Source organism: Rhinatrema bivittatum, chromosome 4, assembly GCF_901001135.1.
Source record: "Rhinatrema bivittatum chromosome 4, aRhiBiv1.1, whole genome shotgun sequence".
Lineage (NCBI taxonomy): Eukaryota > Metazoa > Chordata > Amphibia > Gymnophiona > Rhinatrematidae > Rhinatrema > Rhinatrema bivittatum.
Genome location: NC_042618.1, coordinates 230,647,293 through 230,666,486, shown reverse-complemented (window position 1 = coordinate 230,666,486; position 19,194 = coordinate 230,647,293). Strand labels below are relative to the sequence as shown.

Here is a 19,194-nt window from a genome sequence, read left to right as displayed (position 1 = left end):
AAATAACCAATTTACATCTACCCGTTCTAGACCTTTCATGATTTTAAAGACTTCTATCATATCCCCCCTCAGCCTATCTCTTCTCCAAGTTGAACAGCCCTAACTTTTTAGACTTTCCTCATAGGGGAGCTGTTCCATCTCCTTTATCATTTTGGTCACTCTTCTCTGTACCTTCTCCGGTACAACTATTTCCTTTTTGAGATGCCACAACCAGAATTATACACAGTATTCAAGGTGCGGTCTCACCATTGAGCAATACAGAGGCATTATGACATTTTCCATTGTACTCACCATTCCCTTCCTAATAATTCCTAGCATTCTGTTTGCTTTTTTGACTACACACTGAGCTGGGTGGTAGCTCCTAATATGGAACCTAACATCATGTAACTACAGCAAGGGTTATTTTTCCCTATATGCATCACCTTGCACTTGTCCACATTAAATTTCATCTGCCATTTGGATGCCCAGACTTCCAGTCTCGCAAGGTCATCCTGCAATTTATCTCAATCTGCTTGTGATTTAACTACTCTGAATAATTTTGTGTCATCTGCAAATTTGATAACCTCACTCGTCGTATTCCTTTGGATGCCAAAACTTCATCGGGTAAATCGCAATCCTATATTTTAATTTCTCTTGGAAATGATCCCTTAAAAATACACTTATATTTTCACTGGATGATTAAACAGAGGGAGGCGTGCAAAACAAAGCACCATTCATACATCTTTTGTGTTCCCCTTCAGGCTGTCATACCAGGACGATGAAAACAGACAACTGACACCATCTAACGAACACCAACAAGATGACAGAGGAGAAGGGAGCTGCCACTCTCCAAGGAAGGGTTTTCTTCGTTCAGCATCATTAGGTAAACTTTTTTTTTTTTAATATATAGAATAAATGCCCGAGAGACAGTGAGGGATTTTTCAGAGATAATGCAGCCACAGGCAGGAATAAATATATTTGAGCCTGAGGGCTCTGCAAGGAGAATAAAAGCTGCAAAGTAGATAACCCTTTGTGGGCTGGTCTGTGGATGGAGCATCGGCTGCTCCTCCTCCTGCACACCCTGAACATTTTTTTTCTCAGCTGCGCTAAATATCTTTTTGGCCACCATGGGTATTTCTCAGCTATCTTATTTTCACAACTGTTGCTATTTGGCCAAATCTGAGTATTCTGAAATATTCACACTTTGAAGCCCAGAAAAACAGAAGGCCTTTGGGTGCACCCCTAGCTTCAGAGACCCACTCACTGTGGAAGAGCAGCCTAGTGGTTAGACCAGTGGGCTGAAAACCAGGGAAGCCAGGGTTCAAATCTCACTTCTCCTATTGATGCTGCTTGTGACCTTGGGCAAGCCATTTCATCCTCAAAACTTAGGGCCCTCTTTACTAAGCATTTTTCCCATAGAGATATAATGGGAGAAAACCTTCAGTAAATAGGCACCTTAGACGGTAAGCTTTCTGTCCCTTACAGGGGGCAGGGAAATACCAACCTTTACCTGAATGTAACTCACTTTGAGTTTGATTATGAAATCCAAATAAATATTTGTTTTTAAACTTGTGGCAAACTGAATCAAGGCGCTTAACTCCTTCTCAGAAGACGCTCACCATCCAAAATGGACCAGTGTGTGTGTACCCCATCGCGGCAGCTCCAGTTCACCAGTGATTACGTGGTGGCAGGCTGAAATGCACGTGCCTCTCCTAACACCAGCAGGTCCACCAGCATCTGCTGAGCAACCCAAAGCCTTCCTGCACCACCCAGCAGGTTTTCCGCCACACCACTGGCAATGCCAGTGTTAACGGCAGCAGCGAGCCACAGCCTCCACAGCTTCTGACGTCCGTTTGTGAACCTTCAGAATCTCTTAAGATGGATCCTAAAGCCTGGAAAAAAAAAACATGTCTTGAATGAACATGGTAGAAGGAAGTGGAAAAAATTGACCTGAATTATTCTTAGTTCGGACAGTTCCCATTTCCTTAATGCCTCACTTTCCCTGCCCTGAGATCAATATTGAAAGCATTCGCTCGGCTAACTTTTGGAATGAGCTGAACAAAACGCCGCATTTAAAAATGTCCCCTCATTCACCAGCCAAATCATTACCTTGCTAAAATTTAGCCAGAGAAAAAGAGGTGGCACAGGGGACTCGTTCAGGGAGCATGGCTTAAATTTATCCAGCTGGTATTCAACACTAGCTAAATAATGTTATCCAACTAATAGCTAAAAAAATTAGAAAAACAGTGGCCACGCTGGAAAGCCACAGTTCTGTACCATTGCAGCAAATGAGAATGAACGAAGGAGAATCAGCTGTGCATGAAGGGGTAAATTTTAAGAGCTCGGCGCATGCCAAAGCCAGGAGATATGCACGTCTCTTGGGCCCGGGCACGCTGCGCGGATTTTTTAAAACGTGTAAGTTAGCACCTATCTCTCGGCACGCGCACAAAATTTTGGGGGGAAAAAAGAGGCGGGCCATGGGCATTCCTGGATTTTAGCATTAAAACAGCGCTGAACTATTTACGCATGCAAGTGTGCGCTGGGGTCTGTATCCGCATATCTTCACTTCTGCTGTGGATTGGGGTAATTAAAAAAACAAGGCTAATTAGCGAGGATTGAAGGGCTGGGGGGTAAAAGGGAGGCAGGTTAATTAGGCAGGTTAGGAAGTCCTACCCTTTACCTGGACGAACTGGGAACGGACTGGGGGAAACTGGTAATTGCATCGGCGCACGTAATAAAATCTCCACGCTTACGCGGTAAAGCCAGCATTTGCGCGCGCCCATATAAAACCGTGTGTACATGTACACGCTTACTGCCAATTTTATACCATACGCACATTATAAAATGGCTGCGTCCATTCACGTAAGCCAGCGTACATGATTACATATACACACCCGCGCGGCTGTTTGAAAGTTACCTTAAAGAGAAAAGAGGCCAGTCCTAGAATCCCGTTCGTTACCCACAAACGCTGTGTAACCGCATGGGGCGCAGAGCAACCCTTCTTCATTACGTCCCCTTAGAATGGCTTCGCAAGAATCGTGCCGGTGTTCATGGCATGCACTGGCCTGGGTTAACATTTCTTTCATTCTAACCAGGAGAGCTCAGCCCCAGACTCCACCGTTTGCGCCAGTGAAGGGAAACGTAGGTCACGTTTCTGTGTGATTTTCTTTGTAGGACGAAGAGCATCCTTCCACCTAGAGTGTTTGAAAAGGCAGAGAAACCAGGAGTCCTCCCAGAAGGCCGTGCTGCCACAGCTACACCTAGTGCACCAGCAGGTAATCCGTCACCTTGCAGCGTTCGTTCATCGAGTGTGAGGTTTTGACTAGGAGTTGCTTTCGATTTGTGGTACGGGCTCACTTTTGCCACTCCCCTGCCCAACCTGGGCAAGAGGATTTAAAAATTGTCATTCAGATGATTCTTAATTTATGTAAGATGAGAAGAAGAAAACATCAGGTTTCTGGTTCACTGTACGCTGCCTTTTAGTCTTTTGTAAAAAGGATGTCTGCATGCTAGCTCTTTAAGGAAGATTTCTAAAAAAAAAAAAAAAAACTCACAACAAGAAGCATCAAAACACAGAACTGCATTCAGGGCAGGCACAAGTGGACATGGAGCAGCGAATTAAAGGCTGAAGCTTTATTCCTGAGCTATTTGAAAGAAATCTAAAGCCTGGATGGCAAGAGGCAAGCCACACATACGGCCCTTTATCTTAGGGTATGTGCCTCATCCTAGCCCAGGACTTCCCATACCTGTCCTGGGGACCCCATAGCTTCAGGATATCTACAATGAATATGCAGGAGAGAAATTTGCATGCATGGGAAACCCAGCGTATGCTAGTTAATCTCATTCACATTCATTGCAGATATCCTGAAAACCTGCCTGGCTATGGGGTCCCCAGAACAGGGTTGGGAAGCTTCCTTATATCAAATCAATTACAAAACACAAAAACAAACAAAAATAAAAAGAATCGGCAAAAGAGAAAACAGATGAGGCCCATAAAACAAACATGAAGCCTCCGACATCAATCATAAAATGTATATGCAGGGAGATGAACTAGCGGGAGCCAGCCACTCATTCCAAATTACAAATCAGTTTCCAGCAGTTCAGCTACAGAAATCTACTGTGTGTTGAATCAAATAATAAACAGATTCACTTTAATGCGTGGGGAAGGGTAATTTGCAATAGGCCACATGGACTTTGTAGCTTCTTTTCAAAGAGAAACTACCTGGCTGGTTTCACTTTGAGAACCAGTGAGCGTAAAATCTGTGTGTACAAAGGACACGTATACTCTGTGTCTGCTGTTTGGGCACATGTTCAGTCAAAAAACTGAACACATGCACACCATTTTCCTCCCTCCATCCTAAACACAACCACCGGGATTATTTTGTTTAAGCTGGCTAAAAGTCCGCATGCCACGGAAGTTTGTGTGGTACTTTTCTCTGAGCAGAGGAGGGCAGTATTCAGACAAGAGCTGGTGGTTAGGTTGTAGACAGGAATGATCATCTACCCAAAGTGGACAAATATCAACCAGACAGACCAAATTGACCAATTTGCTCTTTTTCTACCATCATCTACTATGTTACCAGGTAAATTGCTATTTACAGTGTGCTCTGACATTGCCCTCTAAATGGTGAACTTTAACAATTCCAATATAAAAGGTCAGTGGATCCATAAGATTTAGGCATTTATTTTATTTTACAAATATTTCTTTCCTGCCTATCTGAGATTCTAGGTGGGTCCACAATACAATCATACATAATCTTAACACATACAAAAAAAAATACATCATATAAATGACAAGGTCAATATTCAAAGCCATTTAGATGAATAACTCACAAGTTATCCATCTAAACGGCAAATTTTTGAATATTGAGCCACTTATCCATCTAGATTTTATTTGGATGAGTCATTAGCTGGATAAACAAGAGGCATTCAGGGAGTGTTTCTGGGAGGAGTTTAGTTATCTGGCTAACCTAGCCAAATTTCAGATAATTTTAGACCCACTTCAGAGCAGATATAAAAGTTATCTGGCCTTATGTGGCCCAGCATGCTCTATACCATGCATCTATGTGGGGGTTCCTCTCCAGTCTCTTTTTTTTCCATGGAGCTGCATCATCACGGTTTGTGAGCTCTAATTTGGGCCTTTTTGGCCTAGTGTTAGGAAACTTCTTTTTTTAATTTTTTGCGTTTTTTTTCGATGTTCGACACAAGGTCCCTCTCGGTTCATCCCTAATACCGTTCCTAGTCAGGGTTTTCATTGTTTATCAGTAAGTTTCTTTTTGCGGTCAATTCCCCAACAACGGCGGTGCCTCAGTGCCCACCGGCCATCAATGTCCGCTCCATTGATTTTGATTTTGCATCCCTTTTATTTTGTCCTGTCATGGTCACATCTGGATTTTGGCGATGCCCAAGGACCATGTCAATTACGGACCCCCAAAAGAAGTGTCCTCTGCCTGGGGACATCGCATGATGTCCGGGGTTGCTGCTTATTCGCACAGATGACCCCGAAGGGACATTGTCTTCATCATGACAAGATGGAACAGCTTTTTGGGTTGAGGAAAACTGAGCCATCAGCATTGGCGGCATCAACATTGATGGACCTCGGAACCACACTGATAGACACTGTGCCATCAACATAAATGGGACTATCAGTTCCATCGGCAGATAAGGGTGCTGGAGACCAACCACTGTCAATTTCCTCAGGCAGAGCACATTGGGTTCCTTGTCATCTGCCTCGGTATCAGGGAAGACCAGGCCAAGTATCGGCACTGGTCCCCATCAATGCACGGTGCCGGGGACGGGGTGCACCAGCAGATGCTGTGAGGCCCCAAAGCAATCCCGCGGCAAGAAGCACTAGTCCTCCATTGGTGCCGGGGATCCACGACAGTCTCCACCGGTCCTAATGCCAGTCACCGATCCGCCTCATGGGTCCAAAGAGGATCTGGCCACCCTTCCTTCCTCCCAATCAGTGTTGGTTTCGGCAACATTCAAGGGAGAGCTGGAGCGGTGAGTCCAGCTGGCAGTGGAATGGGCAATGTGGGGTACTGGTCCTATGGCACAGACAGGATTGGTGCTGGTACCATCCGTCCCAGAACTGCTGATGGAGAAGCTCAAAGCGCTCATCAGTGTGTTACCGAACCAGCTGGTGTCGGGTCCAGGGACGGTATCGGTGTCTTTTGGGACACCACAGCCTCCCCTTACCGATACGATGGTCATTGCCGGTTCCTCGGGGGAGGAAGCTCCACCCAGGCTGGCAGAGATGCCAAGGCCTGTTGCCCCCATCTAGCTTTACCGATGCCTGCACCTCTGGACGAAAGCAGAACACCTAGGACCCCCTATCCCCTATTACTTACAGTGAGGATAAGGGTTCCTTTGACCCCTGGGGGGATGACAGCATGGAGTCCTCCTCCAAGGGCTCTGAGGGTCTCCTTCAGACTCTTCTCCTCCAGAAGAGCGAAGAAAGTCTCCACCTGAAGACTTAACATTTGCAGGGTTTGTGAGGGTGATGGTGGAAGCAATCCCATTTCAGTTACTGATGGAGGAGGATGCCAGGCACAAAATGCTTGAGATCCTCCAGTTTGTGGAGCCTCCTAAGGAGATTGTGGTGATCCCAGTACACGATATCCTTAAGGAGTTGCTGCTGAGGATATGGGAATGCCCCCTCACAGTGCCTCCTGTTAACAAGAAGACTGATAGGGTCTACCTCATACAGAAGGCTTCTGGATTCGATAAACGTCAGCTGCCCTACCAGTCAGTGGTGGTTGAATCCACTCTCAGGAGAGTCAAGCATTATAGGACCCCTTCCTCAGCACCCTCGGGAAAGGACCACAGAGCGATAGACACTCTTGGGAGGAAAGTGGTTCAGGGGACTATGCTCATTGCTCTAAATGAGCCAGTACTCACAGAACAACTGGAAGCAGGTGCAGGAAGTGGCCGAGCAGTTGCCTCAGCAGCAGCAGGACACCCTAATGTCACTGGTGCAGAAGGGACTGGAGTGCGGAAAACATAAGGTCCAAGTGACTCATGATCTTTTCAAAATGGCTTTGAGGGTCTCTGCAGTGGGAATCGGCACCCTCAGAATAGCATGGCTATGGGCCTCGGATATCCAACTGGAGGTTCAGGAACAACTTGCTGATGTGCCATGTACTAGGGAGAATCTCTTTAGAGATAGGTTGAAGAACATGGTGGCCCAACTCCAGGACCACAATGAAAACCTTCAACAACTCTTTGCCAGCATTCCAGACCCATCCTCCTCCTCTAGGAGGTCAGCGAGATCCGAGCAGAGGAAGTTTTTTTTTCACCAGAGGAAGTATTGTACTCTACCCCTACTCGCTCCCGTCAACAGCATCAGGGCTCCCGCGGCTGTTCCAGGCAGCAGAGAGCCCCCAAGCTCCAGCCAGCACCTCAGTCAACTCCAAGGACGGGGTTTTGACTGGGTCGTAGGGAGCATAGACCAGTCGCCCATACCTGGGATGTTGGACCCTCCAGTCAGGGGCAGGCTCCAGTTCTTTGTGAACCAGTGGCCCAATATAACCTCAAATCAGTGGGCTCTTTCCATCATCTGTCATGGATACCAACTGAATCTTTTGGGCATCCCGCCAAATTGCCCTCCAAGCCCGTTTTGGGGGCCAGTAGCAGTGCATCAGGAAGTACTGATGATGGAGCTCTCCTCCCTCTTAACTGCCAGAATGGTTGAGCCTGTCCCACCACAGCAAAGAGGGCTGGGATTTTACTCCAGGTACTTCCTGATTCCAAAGAAAACAGAAGGACTCCATCCCATCCTAGACCTAAGGGCCTTGAACAGATTTCTCAAAAAAGAGAAGTTCAAGATGGTTTCCTTGGACACCTTGATCCCCCTTTTGTTATGCTCCCTCGATCGAAAGGACACATACACTCACATCGAGGTCACAGGAAGTATCTGATTTGTGGTGGGAAAACAGCACTACTAGTACCAGGTGTTGCAGTTCGGGATAGCATCAGCCCCACAAATCTTCACAAAATGCCTGGCCATGGTGGTGGCGCACATCCGCAGGCTGGGAGTTCATGTTTTTCCTTATCTGGACAATTGGCTGGTCAAGAGCACTTTTCACGCAGGGGCCATCAGATCCATGTGCTTGGCCATGACCATGTTGGAGTCGCTAGGTTGCTCATTAACTACCTGAAGTCCCATCTTAGCCCATCACCTCAATTGGAATTCATAGGAGCCATGCTAGACACAGCTCAAGCCAAGGCCTTCCTACCTCATCAAAGGGCTGTCACTTTGACGACCATCGTGGCAGAGATTCAGCAGAACCAGCAGGTGTCAGCCTGGCACATGTTGAGGCTTTTGGGCCATGTGGCCATGTCACTCCCTTAGCATGATTACACATGCACAGAGCCCAATGTACCCTGAGGTTGCAGTGGCGCCAGGCCACGCAGAACATCCAGGATTAAATCCTAGTCATCCCATCCCTCCGGGACTTGTTGTCCTGATAGCAAGTACTTCAAATCTGGAATGGGGGATCCCTTTTCAAAATCCTCCTACCCAAATTGTCCTAACCACGGATGCGTTCACTCTGAACTGGGGAACTTATGTAAATGGGCTCAGCACCCAGGGTCTCTGGTCTGCTCAGGAAAGATGTTGTCAAATCAACTTCTTGGAGCTTCGGGCAATGAGGTATGTTCTATAGGCTTTCAGAGATCGGCTGTCCAACAAAGTTGTCCTGATCCAAACAGACAACCAGGTAGCGATGTGGTATGCCAGTAAGCCGGGAGGTATGGGTTCATACCTCCTGTGTTAGGAAGCAGTCCAGATCTGGTCGTGGCCTTCTCCCAAGGGATGGTGCGCAGGGCCATGTATCTGGCCAGGACGAAGAACGTGGTAGCGAAAAGACTGAATCATGCCTTCAGACCCCCTGGACCAGGGGGTGGCAAATCGTATTTTCTGCCTCTGGGGAAGCCCGGACGTAGATCTATTTGTGTCCTTGCAATAGGAAGGTGTCTCAGTTCTGCTCCCTATACAGGTCAGACGGCAAACCAGCCTTGGACGCCCTTGCCTGTCATTGGAGCAAGGGTCTTCTGTACACGTATCCACCGATCCCCTTAGTGGCAAAGACTCTCTTGTTGCTTCGTGAGGATGCGGGAACTCTGATCCTCATAGCCCCTTAGTGGCCGAGACAGGTCTGGTTTCCACTCCTATGGGAGGTGTCTATCAGGAGACTGATCAGTCTGGGGACTTCCCCAGATCTCACCACGCAAGATCAAGACAAGTTGGTGATTCAATTATTAGGAATGTAGACAGCCGAGTGGCTGGTGGGCGTGAGGATCGCCTGGTAACATGCCTACCTGGTGCCAAGGTGGCGGACCTCATGCGTCACCTAGATAGGATTTTAGACAGTGCTGGGGAGCAGCCGGCTGTTGTGGTACATGTGGGCACCAATGACATAAGAAAATGTGGGAGGGAGGTTCTGGAAGCCAAATAGGCTCTTAGGTAGAAAGCTTAAATCCAGAACCTCCAGGGTAGCATTCTCTGAAATGCTCCCTGTTCCACGCATAGGTCCCCAGAGGCAGGCAGAGCTCCAGAGTCTCAATGCGTGGATGAGACAATGGTGCAAGGAAGAGGGATTCAGTTTTGGAAGGAACTGGGGAACCTTTTGGGGAAGGTGGAGTCTCTTCCGAAGGGATGGGCTCCACCTTAACCAGGGTGGAACCAGACTGATGGCGCTAACCTTTAAAAAGGAGATAGAGCAGCTTTTAAACTAGAACAAAGGGGAAAGCCGACAGTCACTCAACAGCGCAGGGTTCGGAGGGAGGTATCTTCAAAGGATACTGACGACGCATTAGTTAGGGCAACCCAACAGTGAGGTTCCAATAATAAGAAAAGTAGTCCAAATGCCTGTAACTAAAAACTCACCTGAGCTAAAAAATTCTAACTTATCCCTATCACTTAAAAAGCAGAATGAAAATACAAACAAAAAACCAAATTTTGAAATGTTTATATGCTAATACCAGAAGTCTAAGAAGTAAGCTGGGAGAATTAGAATGTATAGCAGTGAATGATGACATAGACTTAATTGGCATCTCAGAGACATGGTGGAAGGAGGATAACCAATGGGACAGTACTATACCAGGGGATTTACTTATGGTCCCCCTTCTAGTTATTAATTCAAATGTAATCATATTATGATCACTATTGCCAAGCAGTCCCAATACCATTACCTTTCTCACCAAATCCTGTGCTCCAGTAAGAATTAGATCTAAAATAGATCATCGGTTCCTGAACCAATGGCTCCAAAAAGCTGTCATTTATTCCATCCAATAACTGTATCTCTCTAGCATGTCCTGATGTTACATTTACCCAGTCAATATTGGGGTAATTTAAATCTAAAAGTCAACAGAAGCAAATCTTGCACATAAGCAAGTATTCAAATGAACAGGTGCAGGAAAGAGAATGAAGTTCCATTCAGAATTCAAATTTGTATTTATTATATATTTAAATTCTCATAGTTCATTCAAAACGGCAACTCCTTCTGGTAAACAAAGAAGGTTTCTAAATACATGTCCCCCGACACGGTCCGTGTTTCGTGTGAACTGCATCAGGAGGGACCACAGCATATTATAATCTACAATAAAACAATATATATCAAGAATGGAACAAATAGGCTGCAGAAAATACACTTGTAACATGACACGTACATACCTTTAAAGTTAACACAGGAGCGCAAGCGCCCTATAGCAATGACAGCCATTTAAAAGGAAAAAAGGCGCGAAAGGGAAGTCTCTCGCGAGATGCTGGAAACCGCAGGAACGCACAGCAACACACATGTCGAATTAATAGACAATTAATAGAATAGGTACCACTCTATCTCCTTGTTCAAACCATTGGGGAAAACCGAATCCAAAGTGAAAATCCAACGCTGCTCTCTCCGTCCTAGCATCCCGGAAAAGTCTCCCCCCGTTGGGGACATGCGACCACCTCCAGGACCGCCTCCTGCGGTTTCCAGCATCTCGCGAGAGACTTCCCTTTCGCGCCTTTTTTCCTTTTAAATGGCTGTCATTGCTATAGAGCGCTTGCGCTCCTGTGTTAACTTTAAAGGTATGTACGTGTCATGTTACAAGTGTATTTTCTGCAGCCTATTTGTTCCATTCTTGATATATATTGTTTTATTGTAGATTATAATATGCTGTGGTCCCTCCTGATCCAGTTCACACGAAACACGGACCGTGTCGGGGGACATGTATTTAGAAACCTTCTTTGTTTACCAGAAGGAGTTGCCGTTTTGAATGAACTATGAGAATTTAAATATATAATAAATACAAATTTGAATTCTGAATGGAACTTCATTCTCTTTCCTGCACCTGTTCATTTGAATACTTGCTTATGTGCAAGATTTGCTTCTGTTGACTTTTGGATATTATCGCATGATTGAAGCTTTAATGGCTGCGTCTGATGACTATACATTCAGCTATACTGATGATGCTGTAAACGCGGTCCTCACAGACACACTATTCTTTTCAGAAGATTCAGAGGATGCTGCTCCCCCTGTGTCATGGACTGACCTTATAAATACTCAAAAACGCCTGACTCGGGCAGAACTGCCTTCGGCCACACTCATTGAGTATTGCAGAGTTCGTCGCATACCGCGAGGGCTCCGCATCCAAAAAGAGCCTAGGCTACACGCGGACAATACAGCTTTTGTGAATCGATGGAACCAGATCTTAAATAAGTGTTCCTTGGACCTTATGGTCCTAATCATTGAGACGAACCGAGATCTTCATGATTCACTACAAGATGAAGTGACACAGAAACTTGATTTAATTAAACACTCTTGTCCGGTAGAAGTGTTTGACCAACAACTGGGGGAGTTCCAGGAAAATTTAAAAAAATTCAGGTCGGATTTAAAAGCCGTCAAATACAGCAAGTTCCAACGGGACGCGACTGATTACAGTACAGGATACGTGTACAAATGGATGGTACAGAAGCCTTCGAAGAAAGTCACCTTTGCAGACAGCTCTTCCTCTGGCGAATCATCCGGAGAAGAATCTCGGGCACAACGGACACGGGGTCAGTCCCGCCGGGGCCGTGCCACTGCTGCCTCTACAGATCCTGGACATTCGGCTCGCACTCACGGCTCAGACGACTCTGCCTTGAATGCTGGATTATCTGCCTCTTCGCGCTATTCCTCTATAGCAGCTACTTTTTTAGACTCAGGGCACCCGCAGCCGAAGCCAGACACCCGACAACTCCGACCGCGAGGGATGGTGCCTTCTCAGAACAGTTCACAGATTCGGGCGGTTCGTCCACCACGGTCCCAGGCGGACCTCTGGCAATGAGGGATGAAACTGTTTTTAACCTTTCCTCGCGCCAGCTCTCTCCGTTGGAATTACGACTACTACATAGGGGGCTCTCATTTGTCCCTACCAATAGAGGGGATAACTTTGATCTTCTGGTTCATGTTCACAGATTTCTTCGGAGATTGAAACTGAAACTATTTTTTGAGGATTCCCCACCATCATCAGACTCCTCTGTGGTACATCCGAGATCAAAATGGACCCCACCCGGGGTGGTGGATGTGTCTTTAGGTGCGTTTGAGCGCCTTGTATGTAGAGATGTAAATCTGATTTGCTCACAAAAACCATATATCAGGTACAATCTTCCAAAAAATGAGGCTCGAGCCATTGGGGAACTATCTAAAGATCATTCCATTGTGATTAAGCCAGCAGATAAGGGGGGTTGGATAGGTCTGACTATGAAGCTGAAGTCTTGAGACAATTGGGAGACACCTCTTTTTACACCCCACTATCTTCAGACCCCACGGAGGCTTTACTTTTGGAGATTAAGTCTATAGTACAAATGGCCTTAGACGCACGTATTATTACAAACAAGGAAGCCAAATTCTTAGTGGCCTCCCATCCAGTTATGCCACTGTTTTACACCCTTCCAAAGGTTCATAAATCCTTGACAAACCCTCTGGGTCGCCCGATAGTATCTGGCATCGGCTCTTTATTAGAGCCATTGTCCCAGTTTGTGGACGTCTTTTTAAAACCACTGGTACCATGTATTAAGTCATTTGTGAGGGACTCCTCTCACTTTTTGTCTATATTGGGACAGTTAGAGATTACCCGATCCACCTTGTTTCTTATTACCCTTGATGTTGTTTCGCTCTATTCCAACATACCACAATCTGAGGCACTTACAGTTATTGAGAGGGCTTTGAACACCCGCCCAGCTCCATATCGGGTCACTACCGCTTTTTTGGTGCAACTTGCCGAGATAGCTTTGACAAAAAATTTTTTTCAATTTCAGGACCAAATTTACCAACAAAATAAGGGGACTGCGATGGGGGCGACGATGGCACCGAGTCTGGCATGCCTCTATATGGATGACTATGAAACATCCCAGATTTATTCTTCGGAATGGTCTTCTTTCATCCATATTTGGCTACGCTATATTGATGATGTTTTCATTATATGGATGGGCACTGACATACAGTTTTATGTATTTTTTGATTGGGTGAACTCCCTCAATCCCCATATTCAATTTAATTTCAACATTCATCCCACACATATTTCTTTTTTGGACGTTTCTATTTCTTGGATGGGGGACCATTTTCAGACCTCATTGTACCGCAAAGACACTGATAGAAACACATTACTTGCCTATAACAGCTGCCATCCTCGGGCTCTTCGTGAGAATATCCCGACGGGGCAGTTTTTAAGACTGCGTCGCCTTTGCTCAAACCGTACTGACTTTCTCTTACAGGCTCAAATTCTATCCGCTCGGTTCGCAGAAAGGGGCTAGCCTCCTCGGGTCATTAAAAAAGCGTTTAAAAGAGCACTATACACGCACCGGGAATGGCTTTTTATATCCCCTACGGTTACCGAGGACACGTCATTGAATTGTATCCTTCCATTCTCTATAGTGGGGAGGACCATAGTCAACATGATTAAGAGACATTGGGCAGCCCTTTCTCTTAATACTCTTATGCACGGATCACTTCGGTTCACCTTTAAGAGAGGGACCAATCTACGGGACCGACTGGTTCACACAGCGAGCCGTCCTAGTGACTCGCGATCAGATAGGAGAGGTCAGCATTCCCCCTGCGGTCACTGTTCTATGTGCCGGCATACAGAATCATCTACGGAATTTATTCACCCCAAGACTGGACGAGTATTTAAGTTGTTCTCTAATACTGACTGTACGACCAGGGGAGTGGTTTATGTGATTAAATGTCCTTGCTCTTTACTATACGTGGGTAAAACCTCGCGTATGATTAAGACAAGGATCATTGAGCACTGTTGTAATATTAGATCCTCTAGGATTGATGAGCCCCTTGTATCACATTGGCTTCAGGCTGGTCATTCTATCGATGCTCTCTCCTTCCTGGTCCTGGAGGTGGTCGCATGCCCCAACGGGGGGGAGACTTTTCCGGGATGCTAGGACGGAGAGAGCAGCGTTGGATTTTCACTTTGGATTCGGTTTTCCCCAATGGTTTGAACAAGGAGATAGAGTAGTACCTATTCTATTAATTGTCTATTAATTCGACATGTGTGTTGCTGTGCGTTCCTGCGGTTTCCAGCATCTCGCGAGAGACTTCCCTTTCGCGCCTTTTTTCCTTTTAAATGGCTGTCATTGCTATAGGGCGCTTGCGCTCCTGTGTTAACTTTAAAGGTATGTACGTGTCATGTTACAAGTGTATTTTCTGCAGCCTATTTGTTCCATTCTTGATATATATTGTTTTATTGTAGATTATAATATGCTGTGGTCCCTCCTGATGCAGTTCACACGAAACACGGACCGTGTCGGGGGACATGTATTTAGAAACCTTCTTTGTTTACCAGAAGGAGTTGCCGTTTTGAATGAACTATGAGAATTTAAATATATAATAAATACAAATTTGAATTCTGAATGGAACTTCATTCTCTTTCCTGCACCTGTTCATTTGGGTAATTTAAATCTCCCATTATTACTGTATTACCAATTTGGTTAGCTTCCCTAATTTCTCTTAGCATTTCATCATCCGTCTCATCATTTTGGCCAGGTGGACGGTTGCATACTCCTATAGCAATACTCTTCCCCAACACACATGGGATTTCTACCCATAAAAATTCTGTTATGCATTTAGTCTTTTTCAGGATCCTTATCCTGTTGAACTGTATACCATCCTAGACATAAAGCTCTACAACCCCATCAGGTTACTCCTCCTTATCAGTGTGAAATAATTTGCTCTCTGATATGGTACTATCCTATTGGTTATCCTCCTTCCATCATGTCTCTGAGATGCCAAGGGGTAGATTTTAAAATGTACACGTATGCGCATATGGATGGGCCAATTTTATAACATGCGCTCGTTGGCGTGCGAATGTTATAAAATCCGTTGGCCGCACGGATTTTATAATCCGTGCACGCATGTATGGGCAGCACATGCAGAGGGGGTGAATTTTTGCAAATTTCGAGCGGTGACGCACTGGGGCCTTCCCCAGTTCCCTAACCCCCTGGCTAACCTTCCTTCCCCTTCCTCTCTCCTCTCCTCCCCACCCCTAAACCTAACCTACATTTCACCATTTTTTAAATTTTCTTACCTACTGCTCCGCAGAAGTAAGTTATGCGCGCGACCGGCTGCCAGCACGCACTTCCCCAGGACAGTGGCTAATGGCCGCTGTCCTGGCCAGCCCCCGCCCCCCCCCCCCCTCACCACCACCTTTTTTTAGGGCCCAGCACTTGTGCGCGTATCGCCACTTATGCGTGTGGCTTGGCCCTTTAGAAAATACGCGCAGCAAACTGTGACGGATATGAGCCCTTGGGCTGTGGCATGGTTGACGCAGCCTAGAAGGTGAACTTGCTAGGCCCACGCCAACAACTGGTGGACTCACTCTTACTGGGACAGAAACTGGAGCTTCACCTATACCAGCCCCATTCCCCGCAAGTTGAGCCCTTGGGTTCCAGCTGCCGACAAGACTTAGGCAAAAGTTCCATAAGAAGCAGCCAAATGAAGTCAAGATTCTGACAGCGGTCAGGGTAGGCAGCGATCAGAGGGTATCCAGGTCCAGGTCAAGGGTTGGGGCAGGAAGTGAGCAGACTGTATCCAAACCCAGGTCAAGGGTCAGGGCAGGCTGCAATCCAGGAGCAAAGTCAGAATCCAAAGCAGAGGTCAGAACCAGAGAATCAGGCCAAGATGGACAAGACAGGGTAGGCAGACAAGGCAAGGCAACAGAGAGGCAAGACAGAAACCTCAGTCGGCCCATTGTCAAATTGTACATAAAGGCATATAACATTGAAAGATATCAAAGCTGCTGTGTACATATTTCAGAAAAGATGATTAATATCTTTTAGACTCTGTCACTATCCTGCCTACTACACAGCCTCCCCCCTTGTCCTTGTCAGTGAGCCTTGCCCACAGCTGCTCTGGTCGCTTCCTCGCTGATCACATGGCTCGGTGGTTCCAGGCCTGTTTAGCCCAGCCTGGTCAGGGTCTCCTTGCCTCTTCATCGAGTCACCTCGGCTCCTTGACCATCCTTGCTTTCTTATACTGCCTTGCCTTGTGGCCTACCTAGGCCTCCTGCCTTGCCTTATGGCCTACTTGAGCCTCCTGCCTTGCAGCCTACCTCGGCCTCCTGCCTTGCTCTGTGCCCTTGCAGATCTCCATGTCTTGCTCTGAAGCCTTCCTGGCCTTCCTATGTTGCTCAGAGGCCTCTTGGGCCTTCTTTTATACCTTGCTGCCTTCAGGCCTTCTAAGTTTGCCTAGCCCAGGCTTGTGCCCTCTTGTTTATTTTTGCTTGTTCTAGTCCTGTCCTGTCCAGTCCAGACCTTGTCCTGTCCTATCTAATCCAGTCTTTGTCCTGTCCAGTCTTTGTCCTTTGTCTTGTCCAGTCTTTGTCCTGCCCAGCCCAGGCCTAGTCTTGATATGGTTGGTCCAGCCATGTGTCCAGCTCTAGCCTGGTCCTTGGTTCCAGCTCATGCCTACAGCCCTACTTGTACCTAGCTGCCAGCCATCAGAACCCAAAGGCTCAACCTATGTAGGAGATGGCTGGTCCAGGCAAAAAAACCAACTCCAGTCCTGTCCTGCAGTCCTTTGCTGCTCATGTAGGGGTAATCTCTGATCCCAGCCTGCCAGACCATTACAGATTCCATTAAGCATGCTAGAAAACAGAACAGGAACCAGAAAAACATTAGCGAAATGAGAATAATTTTTTTCCGGATTCAAGCAGGTTGGGGTAAGTGGTTGGAGGGAGGGTATTATGAATTTTACTGTATTTTTTCAGAAATACAACAGGATGAGACATTATAGATTACATCAAATGACTCTATATACGTAGAGGTTCATATTGAGTAAGCCAGGGAGTGGGAAAGTTACCTAGGTACATTGACCCAGATATTCAACGGAACATACCTGGGTAAGCATTCTACTGTCTATACCTGGCTAGTTACCCAGATAACATTAGGACAGCATTTTCTTCAGCCAGACTTACCAGGCTAAGTTTATCTAGCTGCTGTTGAATATCGGCGGTAGCAGGATAAATTTTAGCCACACCCCGCTCTGCTTCTTTTTATCCAGCTAAATTTTAACCGGTTAATGACGTATCTGGCTACAGTTTCTCACTGAGTATTGACCCACATGTTGCAGTCCCACACATGATTTCCTAGGAGAAGGTCATGATGGCAATAACAAGTCCTAAAGTGCATGCTTGTTAAAGGTCCCCAGAATCACGAGATCTAGGATGGATTGTGGTAGGCAGGTAGAAGGAAAGAACGAACGCTGATCTCAATAGCTCTAAGGATCATTTTCATGAATGTCTGGCAATTAAAGCAGTGATTTTCTGTATATTTACACAACGCATATGCATGAGATCTTTTTGCAAACATTGGATGCCCATTATATTTATTTATTTATTTATTTATTTATTTATTTATTTATTTATTTATTTAAATTCTTTTAATATACCGATGCTCAAGACAGGTCTTATCGTACCGGTTTACAATAAACTAGGGGGAACCAGTTAACAGAGAAAGCAAAAGTTACATTATAACAGGGAAAGTGGAACTGGGCTGTTAGAGAAAAGAAAGGTTAAGCAAATTCTAACTGGAGAGAAGGGCAAAAGCAGGAGAGGGTGCTTACAATGTAATAATTATGTACAAATTTACATAGTGTATATGAATTAAGCAAGTTAAAAGATTAGTCGAGAAATATGCACATGCATATTCGTTATGAACATCCTGAAAAACCTGACTAGCTGTGGGAAGCCCTGCGGTGTAGAACGTGAAATCCCACTCCGTGACAGAGGGCTGCTGTAATGCCATCCTTGTATGCAGGGGGGATCTATGAGAATAAACTGGAAAGCACTAGTGAATCATGAGTGCTGCTCAATTTCGCCAGGTTCCTTCACTTCTTCCACTCCCTCATCCAGTGAACTTAAGGTTCAGGATCCATTTCCTTGCTGTCTCCAAAGAAAGTTCTCTTTGGCCCAGTTGCAAGGTTCAAGTCTTTAAGTATGCTGAGGGAGATGCAGGAAGCTGTAAGAGAACCCAGGGGGACCAGAATAATAAGGAGAAATCCAGAAAAGAGCAAATCACCATGGTTAATTAGTGATGTACAGAATATTCTGTTATCATATGTAGACATTTTCTTCAAAACTATGGTAAATGCAGAATCACAAAATATGTTTGTGCTGTCTCATGCTTGTGGTTCTTCCATTGTTCAGTACTGATAGCAGTTCTCCTAAACATGTATGTTCTTGTTTTCTGTGTGCACAGGCTTTAGCAGTGGCAGGTTTGAGTCCTCTTCTCCGGAGAAGCCATTCTCCGACGACGTTCTCCCGGGTGTGCACCACACCACCTGCTACACCATGTAACCGTGGCTGGCCACAGCAGCCCATCCCAACCCTGAGATTTGATGGGACAGAGTCCAGTGAAAAACTGAACAGTAGCTTCCCCTCAATAAACTGTAGCTCTTGGTACTCGGACAGCGCCAACTGCAACCCCAGAAGATCCAGGCCGGTGTCCCTCACTGTTCCCAGTCAAACCCAAGAAAATGTGAGGCAGTTCCAGGGCAGTGCTGGTAGCCTCGTTGAAGCGGTAAGTTCACTAAAGTAATGAAGCCACTGCAGATCAGAATCTGCAGCAACTGGAAACGCCAGTCCCTCCTAGAAGAAACATTCAAGGGTATTGATAATATTACGGTTGTGGACTAATAACAGCTGCAGGTATTATTAGAACACAGTAACGGAGAGATCCCTTCCTAA

General features: G+C 46.0%; 1 protein-coding gene across 18 annotated transcripts in view; it reads left to right on the top strand.

Annotated features, from left to right (window-relative positions):
- The window catches only part of CACNA1C (calcium voltage-gated channel subunit alpha1 C), a 1,539,476-nt gene that overhangs the window by 1,514,210 nt on the left and 6,072 nt on the right, over window positions 1-19,194 (top strand). For all 18 annotated transcript variants that reach the window (XM_029599882.1, XM_029599881.1, XM_029599874.1 and 15 more), the window contains 3 exons: window positions 741-862; window positions 3,154-3,254; window positions 18,707-19,027. In XM_029599882.1, coding sequence (XP_029455742.1) covers window positions 741-862; window positions 3,154-3,254; window positions 18,707-19,027 — 544 coding nt within the window. The remainder of the gene's footprint in view (window positions 1-740; window positions 863-3,153; window positions 3,255-18,706; window positions 19,028-19,194) is intronic.